The sequence below is a fragment of the Embiotoca jacksoni genome, unplaced genomic scaffold (assembly GCF_022577435.1).
Source record: "Embiotoca jacksoni isolate LCO1_2020_lvr unplaced genomic scaffold, fEmbJac1.0.p SCAF_26, whole genome shotgun sequence".
In the NCBI taxonomy this organism is placed as follows: domain Eukaryota; kingdom Metazoa; phylum Chordata; class Actinopteri; family Embiotocidae; genus Embiotoca; species Embiotoca jacksoni.
In genome coordinates this window covers 2270703-2284556 of record NW_027185377.1, presented here as the reverse complement: position 1 = coordinate 2284556, position 13854 = coordinate 2270703, and the positions used below count along the sequence as shown (strand labels likewise).

The 13854-nt window shown below is 46.8% G+C and overlaps 1 protein-coding gene across 2 annotated transcripts in view; it reads left to right on the top strand.

The window, feature by feature from the left end:
* Positions 1-492: 492 nt before the first annotated feature.
* Positions 493-13854, top strand: part of srcap (Snf2-related CREBBP activator protein) — a 30332-nt gene continuing 16970 nt past the window's right edge. For both annotated transcript variants that reach the window (XM_069160083.1, XM_069160081.1), the window contains exons 1-14: positions 493-695; positions 2297-2373; positions 2760-5890; positions 7112-7366; positions 8533-8718; positions 8858-8998; positions 9277-9466; positions 10484-10653; positions 10999-11092; positions 11218-11307; positions 11585-11758; positions 11870-12096; positions 12191-12368; positions 12531-12667. In XM_069160083.1, the coding sequence (XP_069016184.1) occupies positions 2999-5890; positions 7112-7366; positions 8533-8718; positions 8858-8998; positions 9277-9466; positions 10484-10653; positions 10999-11092; positions 11218-11307; positions 11585-11758; positions 11870-12096; positions 12191-12368; positions 12531-12667 (4734 nt within the window). In that variant the 5' untranslated portion in view covers positions 493-695; positions 2297-2373; positions 2760-2998. The remainder of the gene's footprint in view (positions 696-2296; positions 2374-2759; positions 5891-7111; positions 7367-8532; positions 8719-8857; positions 8999-9276; positions 9467-10483; positions 10654-10998; positions 11093-11217; positions 11308-11584; positions 11759-11869; positions 12097-12190; positions 12369-12530; positions 12668-13854) is intronic.

The window sequence follows — 13854 nt, the reverse complement described above, 5'->3', positions numbered from 1 at the left end:
AAATATGTGATACAGACCAAAAGGGAAATAATTAATCCTACATTTAAATAGACAGCTTATCAGTAACAAGGAAGTCTCACCTATCAAACATGCCTCAAATATCAGTTTTCTTTCACCATAAATTTATCCGAAACATGTGTATAATAAGCATAACTGGTCGCATAATTATTTTTTGTTGACCACTCAAGGATGAAACGAAAATACCACAAACGTTTTTTGTTTTGGAAGACATGATCACATGAACAATTTTTTCCGTTTGAAAAACCCTGAGTAAACCAATCACATTATAATACTTTATCAAGCAAACGTCTGTCGACTAAGTAAAATATTTCTGATTAGTAGTACTCATTAAACAACGCCGGTAAATAACGTGCAAAACTATCAGAAATGTCAAAATTTTCAAGTGGCGCGCTTGACAACATCTCGCGAGACTTCCTGTGTTCTGTACATTGTCAGCAGCAGCGGACCTCCACCATTTCGCTGCGTAAAGTCTCCTCCCCGCGACCGCTACATTCTGTGCCGAAACCCAGTCTCTCCCGCTCCGTATTTTAACTTCTTCCCACAGACCTAGTGGTACCTCGTTGGGTACCGGGAGACAGTTTGGATTACTGGCATCACGGATTGAGTGCGATTTTACGCGGATGACGACTCCTTCAACGAGAATTTAGTAAAAGAAAATTGGTCGGAAATTTCAGGTAGGTGGGAACTTAAGATGGCGGCCTTGAGAGGGAGGGGGGCAAGGAGGAAGTAATGGGGGACTCGGGGGGGGGCTCGGACTGACGAAAGGACGCAATCCGACTGCATTTCACTCGGTAGCGTATTTTCAGCAGACTTGAGGACTTCTGCTGATGCCACACTGAACAAAGATAGGACGCCGAAACGCAAAGCCGTAGCACGGAACAAATTACAACCGAAACGGTCAAATAAACCACCGTCGAAGCCTCATTTCCGTACTGTCGCTTTTAAAGAGCCAGCCGTTGGACGGTGCGGGTCCCCCCGAGCCCCCCGTATAATCATTGCAAAATTTATATGGAACTTTATAACAATAGTTTTTTTTTGTTGCTGTTTTGCATATTTATGTAAAAAGTATTCGTTATCGGAGCTCGAAACGGAATAATATTTACTAATTTATTTTTCGGTTTGAGAGAGATTTGACCCCACGCCATGACGTCACGAGTGATTGTCCCCCACTGTCGTGCATGCAGAAGCGGGTTTTAATGCGACTTTTCAGATGTGTGGTTTTTTTTTTTTTTTTTTGTCTCCCCGTGAAGTAACTTATCAAATGTCTCGGCATGAAGCGGAGCTTCTTTGAAGCCGGAGCATTACATAACTGCGGGTGGGATGGGGCGCCTGCGCATCAAATGAAACGCACCCGACCAACTCTTCCAGCTCGGCTCGTTAGCGGCAGGCTTTCCCCTCACCGCCACCCGAGCGGTGTTATTGTACGAGCTAACCGGAGCTAGCGGGCTAACCACACCAGCCGAACCGGCAGCGTTAACCTCTTTAATCGGGTGGCTTTTTAAAAAAAATAAAATAAATGTTTTATTTATTTTATTTGTATGAGTACCACGGTTTCCAGCCTTGTGGTTATCATCGCCACTCTCGGATAGAAATGGAAAGTCGATTCATGTTCCACATTTATCCACGCAGCCAGTGCACACACACACACACACTGCTGAATAAAGAAATGATTCCGGAAGGTAGAAAATCAAATTTAAATCCATGTGGCGACAACGAGCCACGATGCTTTTTTTTTTTTATTATTTTTTTTTACGAGCTCATACATTGAATGACTGGAGGGCCCGCGCGCTCGGTCACCGGCTTTTAGCTTGAGAGCGCGTGCTGCAGGATCCCTAACATCTTCCTGTGGGCGACTGCAGCAAATGCAACTCGGAGCTGGCTGCTCGGTCAGTGCTGCTCCGAGGAGTCTTTTCTTTTCTTTGATTGCTGCTGCAAGATAACCCACTCAAACACAGCCGCACACACCGGCTACGGTCTTAGCAGCAGCTGGCTAGCCTGGCTACCCGAGTGTTTGCTGCTGCTCTCGTGACGTGACATGTTACTCAGCGTCCCACACATTGTGGGTATTTTTGTTTACTAATTGAATATCTAACATATCTGTTTTTTGTGTGTGTGTGTGCTCGCAAAACACACTGCATAACTTATTATCCTCGTAGTTGCTGTGCAGTGTGGCAAGACCGGTAGCGCGCGCTTCATTAGTGTGTTTAATTGTGTAATTGCACATTTAATTTCTATGATAAAGTTACAATCCGTTTCTGTCTCTTCGCTTCCTCAGAATATGTGGAGGGGACCTTAATTTCAGCATCCTGGAAGTAGAAAGCACAGAAGATCTGCGTCTCACACCACAGACAGGTGAGAAGTTGTTGTTGTGTGCTCACACCTTATCCGATCTGACTGTTCTATTATATCCAACATTTGGTTATGACTTGCTCCTGCAGTTTCTTTTGTCCTTTGGCATTTAGTTGACAATTTTGTTTTAAAAGCAAAACAAAACACATATTCTCATGAGTCTTTTGTAAGCTCGGGAGTTGGACAGCTGGTAGGCGAGGAAAATACAATGTCCTCTATTTGAATAAAACAAAAAACACAATACCATATCAACTCTGTAGCTTTCCTCCTTTTTTATTTGAGCTGAGCTATTTTTTTTTTTCCTGTCTTTGTTTTTATTTTATTTTTAAACTTTGAGCAAATCACCCACTTCATCCAGACACCTTGCTAACAACCTGTATCCCCTCCAGGTGCAGTGTGTAGCCGGGGCAGCACAGAGGGAGGAAGCTCTGGGGAGGAGGCGGTGCGGCAGCACGCCTCTCCGGCTGTGGATGTGCTGGGTGGCAACCCCGAGGCTGCACACAATGTGGCTGGGGAGTCACCTCGGCATGCCCAGCAGCCGGTCGCAGCTGCCCCCCGCCCGGTCCCTCCGTTCACCAAACCGTCCACTGTGCCATTGCCGGAGAGCAACGACTCAGCATTCCCTGGCATGGAGAACGCCCCTCCAACCGCCTTGTGTGACACTCTCCCCATCAGCAGCGAGTCTAAGGACATCGTCTCAGAAGAAGTCCTCGCTGAGGAGAGTGTTGCCGAAGCTGTCGGAGTTGCGAGATCCTCGCCGACATCCCTCACCGAGGACTGTAGTTCCTCTGCTGAGATGCAAAGGCTTCCAGCTCCCCTTTGTCCTCCTGTCGCCTCACAGATTGACAGCACAGTGCAAGAGCTGCAATACGGGTCACAAACTGGTAAAGAGGAAAGCCACTCAAATAGTCAGACAAACCAGACTCAGCCACAGAGAGAAGGTGCTGGAGACGTGGTTGTCGCGGGGACAAAGGAGGAACAGTCCATCGCCTCGGAATATAAACCAGAGACTGGAACAAATATCGAACTGGGTGGAAATATTCTACCACTACCCCAATCTCAAATCTGTTTCACAGCCTCATCTCCCTCTGTCCCACAATCAAGTGTTGGTATTAAAGTCCAAGACGCCGCAGAGCACGTGGCTGTGGAGCAGTGCGACGGGGATCAGCTTGTCCACGCAAATCAAAGCAGCCATATTCCTCCGTCAGGTGCTGCGGAGCAAGCAGGAGGTGACCAGGACTCTAAATCGTCTGCGCTCCCACCACCTGCAGCTCATAACAGGGAGATTAAACAAACTGACCTGTCGGAAACACAACCGAAAATTATCAAGGAGGTCTCAAACGATGCCAGAGAAATACAGAAAGAGAATTCTTTGGAATCAGTTGAGACCTTTGAGCGCGTTAAAACGCTCGTCGACACACAACCTCATTCAGCGGAAATACTTGAGAGCCCGAAGGCAGGAGAAACACATCCTGGATTACCCTCTTGCCCCGGACAAGGAAGCTCGGTGTCCAGCAGCAACAAGGAGAGCTGCGATCCCCACGAAGGAGAGCAGGTGGAGGGGCAGGAACAAACTGACACGACCACCGGCTCCTCATCTGACTCCACAATGCTGCCAGAGTGCTCTTCCTCGCAGGAGAGTTCCTCGAAGCCCTCTGCTGGGTCCCCTCTGTTCGACACGGGCGTAGTCGTCTCGCTGCAGGCGGAGGAGGTCGTCAAAGCGGAGACGCCTCACACCCCCGATCAAGCCCCCGCGGCGGAGACGTCGCTGATCGCCGAGCTCGTCCACTCCGCCGACGCCCGGGAGATCGTGGTCGTCAGGGAGGAGGCTCATATCAGCGGGGACTGGTCCAACATGCACCTGAATCAGAGTTACCTCCTGCAACGAGAGGACGGCAGCGTCTGCGAGGCCGCCGTCGTCAACGAGCTCGGCTCCGAACTCCCTGCCGAGGAACCAAAGCTGTACGAGGAAAGCGTTCGGGCGGACGTGGAGTTGGACTCGCAGCCCGTGGAAGTGTACGAGTTTTGTGGCCTGGTGGAGGAGGTCGCCGAGGAAACGGTCTGCGCCAGTAGCAGCGTGCAGATGCCTCACTCCCCGGGATACGAGGTGAACTTATTCAACGCGTTGATCGAGAACTCCGACGAGTACACCGTCAAAGAGGACCTGGAAACATCTATTCGCACAGTTAATGAAAGCGGCACCATCATTATTTCCCAGCAGCCCTTGCCTTCGTCGAGTGATGCGAATCAGGCCTGCTCGAACAATAATTCCCATAATTTGTCCATACAAAACACAAGAGTGGCTGCCGTCGGACAGCGTTTGGTGCTAGATGCTGGCCAAGCTGTTGAAGTGGCACACTCGAGTGACGTTTGTTTAGTAGCTGCAGTTACATCCGAGTCATTCGCCATTAACAAGGCGGACACCGGTGCACCGACTGGGACGCACTGTTCACAGGTCTGTGCAGAAGTTTCAGACCAAACGCAGGTGAATGATTCTGCTGTTGCTCAAACGATTCCCTCGAAACAGGAAGCAGAAGCAACAGCCGGGTCGTTATCTCTCCCACCACCAGTGGTTACTGTTACTGAGGAAGGCGCGGGGTCGCGGTCCACCGTTGCTGTTTCAGTACACGTTTCTCATGTAGAAAACCGGCCCTCCCTAAATCAGACCCCAGGAGTCACTGTTGTAAGTGCCACAAAGCCTGAGGTCTGTGTTTCTTCTCACGAAGGGACCAAAAAAACTCCCGCTTTGACAGAGACTCCATCTCAGAGTACCCAGAATGTTTGTGTGTCCTCAGAAACCAAACCAGAGGCCGTCTGCATCGCTCTCCCCTCTGGTGTTGTAAATCCAAAGCTGCTCCTTCTTAAACCGGGAGAAACTGCTCTCCTGAAACACCCACCCTCCCTTTTGGCACAGGTGTCCAAGCAACAGCGTGCTGCCGGCAAGCTGGCCAATGCTCACAGCTCTTGGCCTGGCACGGTGTCCGAGGAGTGCCTTCCCCGAACTCTCTCGGCAGCCGCAGACTCTTTGTGTGCGTCCGTGGCTCTTAACAGTCAGACAGATCAGACGCAGCGCTCCGGCAACGAAACGTCAGCGGCGGCAGCTCCTGTCCGACTACAGCGGGCCGCAGCGAGCGGGAACGTCGCTCCGCAACCCGACCGGACCGCGTCCGTCACCCCCGCAACTCCAACAAGCAAATCTGAGGCCTTAACTGTAACCAAAACTCCCACGAACGAAGCCGACCCCGAGTCTCGAGACGTCGTCGTCGCACCTACCGATGTCACCCCGCCCGCTACGCCCCGCGCAGAGTCGGGGGGGAGGGCGTCCACGAGTTCAAACGACCCCGTCAGCCAACCCGACTCCCTCTACGCGGAGGAGGAGAGCGAGGAAATGGAGCAGGAGGAGAGCGAGGTCCAGGAGGCCACCTCGGGGCAGGTGAGCAGTCCAGAGGAGGGCAGCGACGAAGAGCCGGACGCCGACAAAGCGGAGGGCGAGATGACCACGCCCTGCTCATCACACAAGGTATCATCATTTAAAGAAATCTGTTTATTAAATCCATTTTATTAAAGACTGAAAAGGAGGAGTGTGAATAAAAGGAGATTTGAAAATGAGTTTCTACATCATGACAAGTGAAGCATTGAGCCTCGTAGTACTAAAGAGTTGGTCCTTGAATGTCGAGGTAATTGTGTCAGACTCCACTAAACAAGGACACAGCTGAAATGTCAAATCTGTGTCCGAACACTTTGTGATTTAAGACGAGGAAAAACGGGGTTTATTCGGGATTCTCTGGTGCATCTTAGTGTTTTAGTCGAAGCTCATCATTTCTTCTCTGAAAGATATATTTCGATCGGCACACTAAAGCCGTTGTAAGGTCACAAGTTGTATTTGTAGTTGTGCAGTTGATGAAGGCATTTTGAGATCTTTTAAATCAACACTGGACCTGAAAGGACGTATTAATAGCCGTGTTAGCTATCACACCAGGATCAGGTATGCCGGTATGCTTTTATCCTGGGTTCAGGCAGCTGGGAATTTGGAAAGTTTCCATTTGGGAACGTCCCACAACACAGGAACGAAAAGGAGCAAAGGATGGCAGCACTTGTCGTACCTGACATTTCTACACGTTTTGATGAACACGGCCAATAAACAAGTATTTTACCTTGTTTTCGAAGCGTGTACGTTTTTTTCTTTCGCCACGTTAAGCGACCTCAAATCTACTTCTCAGAATTCCCAAAAATCTCCCACTTTCCCGAGCTGGATGTCCCGGGTTCGACAGGTGTTCGGGTGCACTTTCTAATTAAAACTTTCCCGCTTCCCAGCTGCTCACAAACGCACCACGACTATCATCATTCTGCGAGTGGCCGGTGTTTTTTTATTTTAAATTTTTATTTTATTATGTAGTGATTCATTTCTTTTAAGTTGGACTGCATGCTAAGCTATGTGTGTTTTCCAGCATGGGCAGAGCAGCACAGACAGAAAGGTGCACTGGTCCTGACAGGCTCACTTCAGCTTCATCAGCGCCTCTCTGTCACTGCAGGATTTTAACACAACGAAGCATTCAATTAACCGTTGGCTGTTTCATGAGTGACTGACTGATGTCCAGTTTATAACTCTTCATCTGCCTCTTTCTCAAACCCAACACATGCATGTGGCTTTAATCCTAGTTAATATCATGCTTTTGCCTTCATGGGTTTATTTAAAAAAAAAAAAAAAAATTCCTCTTCATCCTTCTTCCTAAACTTCCAGGTTCAGCAGTGGATAGCGGATGGAGTCACCGTGAACTCTTCCCCCGTCTCCCCCTCCACCTCCTCGTACCAGGGTCCCTCAGCCACCACCGATTGGTCCACGCCGCGACGGGAGAAGTCCTCGCCTCTCCGGGGGCCTCACGGCAAGTTCGTGTCTCCCGGCTCCAGCTACAGCTCCTTCTCCCCACCGGATCAGAGCTCCTCTCAGCGGCCCCGCGGGGAGCGTCACACGGACATGGCGGAGCTGGCCAAGCATGTGAGTTCAACCCAAGACACTGTTTCAGCCTTTTTTATTTTTTATTTGACCGAAGTGGAGCTGCTTGAGCTGAGAATCGATGTTTAGACCGTCAGACATGTTGAGTTCTGGCCCTGAAAGAATACCACAATGTTTCTGGTATTCTTGACAATTCAACAAAATATTTTATTAATAATTTTGAGAACAAACGAATCCAGCAAAATAAGAGTTATAATTTTATGTCAGTTGACAGCATGACAGTTTGCCTTCAGATATTCAGTATGAACTAACATATTACTGTAGTTTGCTCACATCTGATCTCTAATCTAAAATTCTCTCATTTTTCACCTTTTTTCTGACATTTAAAGACCAAACAGCTAATTGATTTATCAAGAAACGACATGCCTGATGCTTTGAATAGGTCACCTTAGTATGTAAGGTAATCAATAATCAGAACAAATTCAAATTTCAGATCTGAACCTTGATAGAGATCAGACCTTGGCTTAAAAACACAAATAAACCGGCAGTTTTAAAGGCTCCCCTGATTTCTCTTTGACTTTAATCTTTGACTTTGCTCGATTGCTGAATGATGCTGAAGAACTACGTTGAGCTCTGCTGTGAAGTTGTTGCGGTTATGTGTTAAAGACACTCACCGCTGCCACTCGTACTATTAACCTGCATGATGGGGGTGGGAGTCTCACCTCCCGAGAGGAGTGACATGTAGTTATGAAACAGAACCGAGCTTAGCGGAGCAAGGTGTGTGGCTGTCTGATAAAAACAAATAATAATAACTTTATTCATTTGGAAGTATTTTTCAGTGGCCTACTTGTATGAAAACGATGAAATGAAAATGTGATAATGGTAAAAACCAGCCTTTCTGCAACACAAATGAGCACCTGTGGACAGATATCGTCATCCAAAATGTAGTATAGGTGTAAGTCGACTAAAATTAAACATTACTTTCGTTCGTGAAATTTGCTGCAGTATGTCGGTCAGCTTGAAACGACGTACAAAGTATTCACCAAAAAAACTCCACTTTCATCCTTCAAAGACGATTCTAAAGGAATTGAACCACAAAGTAACAGCCGTGCTTGAGAGTGATGTTCACACACACAAAAAAAAAAAAAATCAATGTTTGACAGAGTCCTTTTTATTTTACTGACCGGTTTGTCCACCGTGACCTGCAGGAAGCAGACATCGAGCATCGAACCCAGGCACTGAAGCGGGAGGGCTTCTGGTCAACGAAGCGTCTGACCCGCCTGCCGGAGCCGCCCCGACCCAAAGTTCAATGGGACTACCTGTGTGAGGAGATGCAGTGGCTCTCTGCCGACTTCTCTCAGGAGCGGCGGTGGAAGAGAGGGGTGGCCAGAAAGGTAGGAGGCTTTTACAGTTCACTTAGACAGTCTGAAGCTTTTAGCTGGATAAACAGATCAAGGCCTTCATTTTAACCTGCTGACATTTTTCTTTAGCTACATTATATTTTGACTGTACTTCCGATGGTGTGTTTACCAGGTGGTACGAATGGTGATGCGACACCACGAGGAGCTGAGGCAGAAGGAGGAAAAAGCCAAAAGAGACGAGCACGCTAAAATCAGGAGAGTTGCTTCCTCAATTGCAAAGGAGGTGCGGGCTTTCTGGAGCAGCGTGGAGAAGGTACAGACGAATCCCCGAAACCGAGCAAACAAAACATTCTGCTTCAGTGTTGATCTGCGGAGTCTGGAAAAATCATCGTTTCTGTTTTGATTAGTGTTGTAACAAAAACGACATCCACTTTTCAGACAATGAAATACATGTATACCAGTTTAACAAGTGACATTATCAACTGCTGACGTGTGTGTATTGTCAACGTTTTTAGTTTTTTTATTTACATTATGAAGTACAACTCGGCCAGTGCTCAGTGTGGTGGTTTTGTCTTCTTTTTGTGTGTGAAGGTGGTGCAGTACAAGCAGCAGTCCAGACTGGAGGAGAAGCGGAAGAAGGCTTTGGACCTCCAGCTGGACTTCATCGTCGGCCAGACAGAGAAGTACTCGGACCTCCTCAGCAAGTCGCTGGCACCCAGCAGGCCCACCGAACCCGTCCCGAGTCCACAAAAATCTCTGCCTCCTGCTGTTGACGAGGACGGTGAGAAGTTTCCTCCTGCTTCTTTATAAATAGCGCTCGCTGTCGCCGTGTTACAGAGCCGAGATGTTTCTCGGAGCTGATTCATTGGTGAAGACGGGTGCGTTGTCATAGCTACACACCAATGACTGAATCTTCTTGGAGACGTACAATGTTCCACGGAAACAAAGACCTTCACTGTCAAGGTCGCTGCATCTTTCAGAGAATCTTCTCGTGTTTCTGTGGAAAATCTCCCCCTCCGACTACCTGACTCCAAATGTTCTCTGGCTTCTCATTTACGATGACGAGAAGTCCAACATGTGTCAGAGCAGTGAATCGCGTTTTAGCTTCCAGGTTTCTGCACCTGGTGCTGCTTGGCAAGCGTCAGGCTCGAGACTTGTCAGACCTGTCAGACCGGTGTGCTGCCCGTGTTACCGGTGACGGTTCACTCCTAAAGTGAACAATTAAATTAAGTTTAAGCGCACTTAGCAGTGATTCTCTTCTTTACATCAGTAGTCTCGTCCCAACGTCATTTTATTACTTGACATGGTTTTGTGGTGCTGAAGTGTAAACACGGTCTGCTTAGCCGTCAAGAAAGTCCTGTTATTAAAACTGAAAAAATGGGGTTTTAAAACACGCAGCTGAAAGCTTGCAGTTCAGTTCATATTAATCTGAATATGAGACATAAACTAGACCAATGGTTCTCCACTGATTGGTCCTACTTTTGTGTCGGAGAGCCTTTTGTAGCAGGTCGTAGATCTGTGTTTAAATTAAAAAAAAAAAAAAAAAAGGAAAAAAGCTTTTATTTTGAAGGCAACAGAATTTCTGCTGATTCACTTTTATTTTGAAAGACTTACATTTCTACATGTCGTAGTTGTCATGACTGCAACGACCAAAACTAACATCATCACATCAGTATTATGTCTCATTCAAGCATTTGTTCGCAGGTGTAGGATTAATTAAGTCAGACTTTTATTTCATTGTGTTTTTAGCCATAGCTATCAGTCTTTTTCTGTACTAAAACTTCTCGTCTTCATGCAGACAGAGACTTTGAGCCTCCGTGTGAAGAGGAGGATGATGAGGAGACCATAGAGGTGGAGGAGCAGCAGGAAGGCAACGATGCCGAGAGCCGTCGGAGGGAGATCGAGCTGCTGAAGGAGGAGGGCATGCTGCCCCTGGACCAACTCCTCAACAACCTCAAACTGCCACAGGTACCTCCTCAGACCCGACTGCACCGCCAACATTTCACAACAAAAGCCAACTTTGAAACTATCTCCTACTTAAACCGGCCATTTTAGATTTGTGTTCTACACACCGACTGATTTTAAGCGTACTTTTACCTCCATTTTCCTCTTCAAAATCATTTGTTTAGATAATGACATTTATCTTGGGATTTGTTCAGCTGTATTTCCTTTCATGCCTCATTACATCTCACAATACGGGACAATCATAACTGAGTAAATGCCAGTCAATTTAAAGCATTTATTACACTGCAATATGTCTGTTTTTGATTCTGACCTCAAATGTTTGCATTTAATGTAATCTCTCATACGTAGGACTCTGTCTCGGATGAAGAATGCTCCGATGAAAGCTCTTCATCGGCAGAGGAGGAAGAGGAAGATGGGGAATTCACTGCCAATGAAGAGGATGGTAAGACTTTTGGTGCACTCTAAAACACTCCACCAATATTATCTCTGAATTGCCTGAAATAAAACCTTTTCCTGCTTAGTTTAATGTCAATGATTTATGTTCTTTCTCCCTGGTTTTTTTTTCAGCTGAGGATGAGGAGGACACCATAGCGGCTCAGGAGAAGGTAGAAGGAAATGTAAATCACGCAGAGGAGCTTGATGACTTGGCCAAAGAGGGTAGGTGCTATTTGTATTCCATTTTCATGCATCTAATAGAAAGAGTAATGTTGCTTATGTTGCTAAGTTGTTCCTCAATAGTTGAAGGGCTTCTTTAATTACTGACGATTTGTAAAGAGGAATCGGCTTAAAAAGCTTCACACGACATTTATTGAATCATCTTTTTAATGCAGTCGTGTATTGTTTACATTTACATGAGGTTTTCATTCATTTCAAGCACTGCTCTGTATAAAAGCAGCAGCAGCAATAAGCCTGATGTCTTCTGCTCCCCTTCCAGGCGATATGAGCATGGAGGAGCTGCTAGAGAAGTACAAAGGAGCGTACTCCTCAGACTTCGAGGCCATTTCTGCTTCTGGCTCCAAAGCGAGCTCCGACTCGGAGGTGTCTGGGGATGAGGAGGTGGAGACCGAAGAAGATGAGAGTGATGTGGAAAGCAACACTTCTTCCTCTGGTATTAAATAATCTCATGTGAATTGTTAATCTGCTCCCACTGTGGAAGCTCTTTCAACACTGTTTTGCAGCTTGAATTTCTTTATTAAACCGTTGCGTGTCTCATCTTCAGATTCAGCAGGAGACAGCGCAGAAGAAGAGGAGAGTGAAAAGGAGGAAGAGGAGAGTGAGGAGGAAGAGGATGATGACGGGTGTGGAGATGAGGGGATGGAGGTTTTGCTGAAGGAGGGAGACAACAGCCCGCCTTCCTCCAGCTCGCGGCCAAAGAAAGAGATCAGCCATATCGCTGCTACTGCAGAGAGCCTGCAGCCTAAAGGCTACACTTTGGCCACCACAAAGGTCCGTCATAAAGATTAACAACCTCATTTTAAGCCATTTCTAAAACCTGTGCAGGCCTGGACTATAATTTTCTCACCTTTTCTCCCAACAAAAGGTCAAGACCCCCATCCCATTCCTGCTTCACGGCACGTTACGAGAATACCAGCACATCGGACTTGACTGGTTGGTCACCATGTACGAGAAAAAGCTGAATGGCATTCTGGCTGATGAGATGGGTTTGGGCAAAACCATCCAGACTATCGCTCTGCTGGCTCATCTGGCCTGCGAGAAAGGTATCACACTCGCTCTTTATGCCTTTAGACCTAAATGCAGCACTTCACTGCCGTTACAGCTCATTGTGATGGTTTGTGGAGTGTTACTCACATTTTATACATCGGTTAAACATCCCTTTTCTGTTCAAGTGCTGATAACTTCTCAATATGTGTGTTGTTTAGGTAACTGGGGCCCTCACCTCATCATCGTTCCCACCAGTGTGATGTTAAACTGGGAGATGGAGCTGAAGCGCTGGTGTCCCGGGTTTAAAATCCTCACCTACTTTGGTAGCCAGAAAGAGAGAAAGCTAAAGAGACAGGTAATGAGTTTGTTGGTTCCGGAGGGTTTTTCTGCATTTGGCTCATTGTCCTTTTTGCATGTAACCTAAAACCTGTGTTAAAAAAGCAGCCAGACCTGCCGTCATACACAGCCTGGGCACACCTGGCTTTTACATGCATCCTGGGTGATCCGATCACGGCTTAACTTAGCTTAGGACCACGTCTCAGACCACATTTGGAGGTGGTCTGAGACACGTATGGCCTCGTTTTAGTAGTGTGAAGGCAAACGTGTACTGAACTGTACACGAAGTAGGAGAGATTCCCTGCAAACTGCCCTGGTGGCTGTAAAGCAGCTGTTTACTGAATAAAAACACAGGCTGTCTACCTGACGCTTGTTTCAACGCAGCGTCCTCTGTTTTTTTTTTTTTTTTTTTCTATAGTTTCTGACACATATCAGACCCACAAAGCCCCGCCCCTTCGCACAGTTCATTTATCCAGCGCAGAGCCCGACCCTCTCATTTCTATAATCTCAATTTGAAGTGAGTCTGATGGTTCACGTTGTGAATTTAAAAACTCAAGTGTTTAGACAGTTTACAAAACATCGTAAATGTTTAACAGAAGGTGCATTATAATGAGGCTGCAGATGTTCCATTTTCTTAAACGCCTGTTGCTTCGACTCTTGACGTGTACATGACGTACCTGTTCATTCGTAGTGAGATCTGATCACAAGTGGTCCCTGGAGATGCATGATAATGCCACGTGTGAACAGACTCCTCAGAGCTGTCCACTTGTGATCAGTTAACACAGAACGAATGATGATGTCGTGTCTGAACGGGGTCGCCGTCGCAGCACGTTTTCCTCGTCTGCTCTCATTTGCTCGGCCGCCGTGTTTGTCACATTGTGTTCCTTCTGGCTTCACTTCTGCAATCTCTAATGTAATGGTGCTTCATGTCACGCTTTAACTACCTGCGTTAATTGTCCGTTTAGTTGTGTCTTTTATCAGTGCTTTGCATTGTCCTCTCATGCTATTGTTTTATTATTGTTTTAATGGCTAATTTAACATCTGGCCAAGAGACAGCAGCTGATAACTAGCTGTTTGTCTAACACGGACTCATTTACACTGATGTTAATTAATGTGCATTGTCATTGGCAAAATAAAACAAACATGTCCAGAGAGCAACGGCTGATTTTTAACGAATGTATGTGACATATTGTAACAGTTGATTTC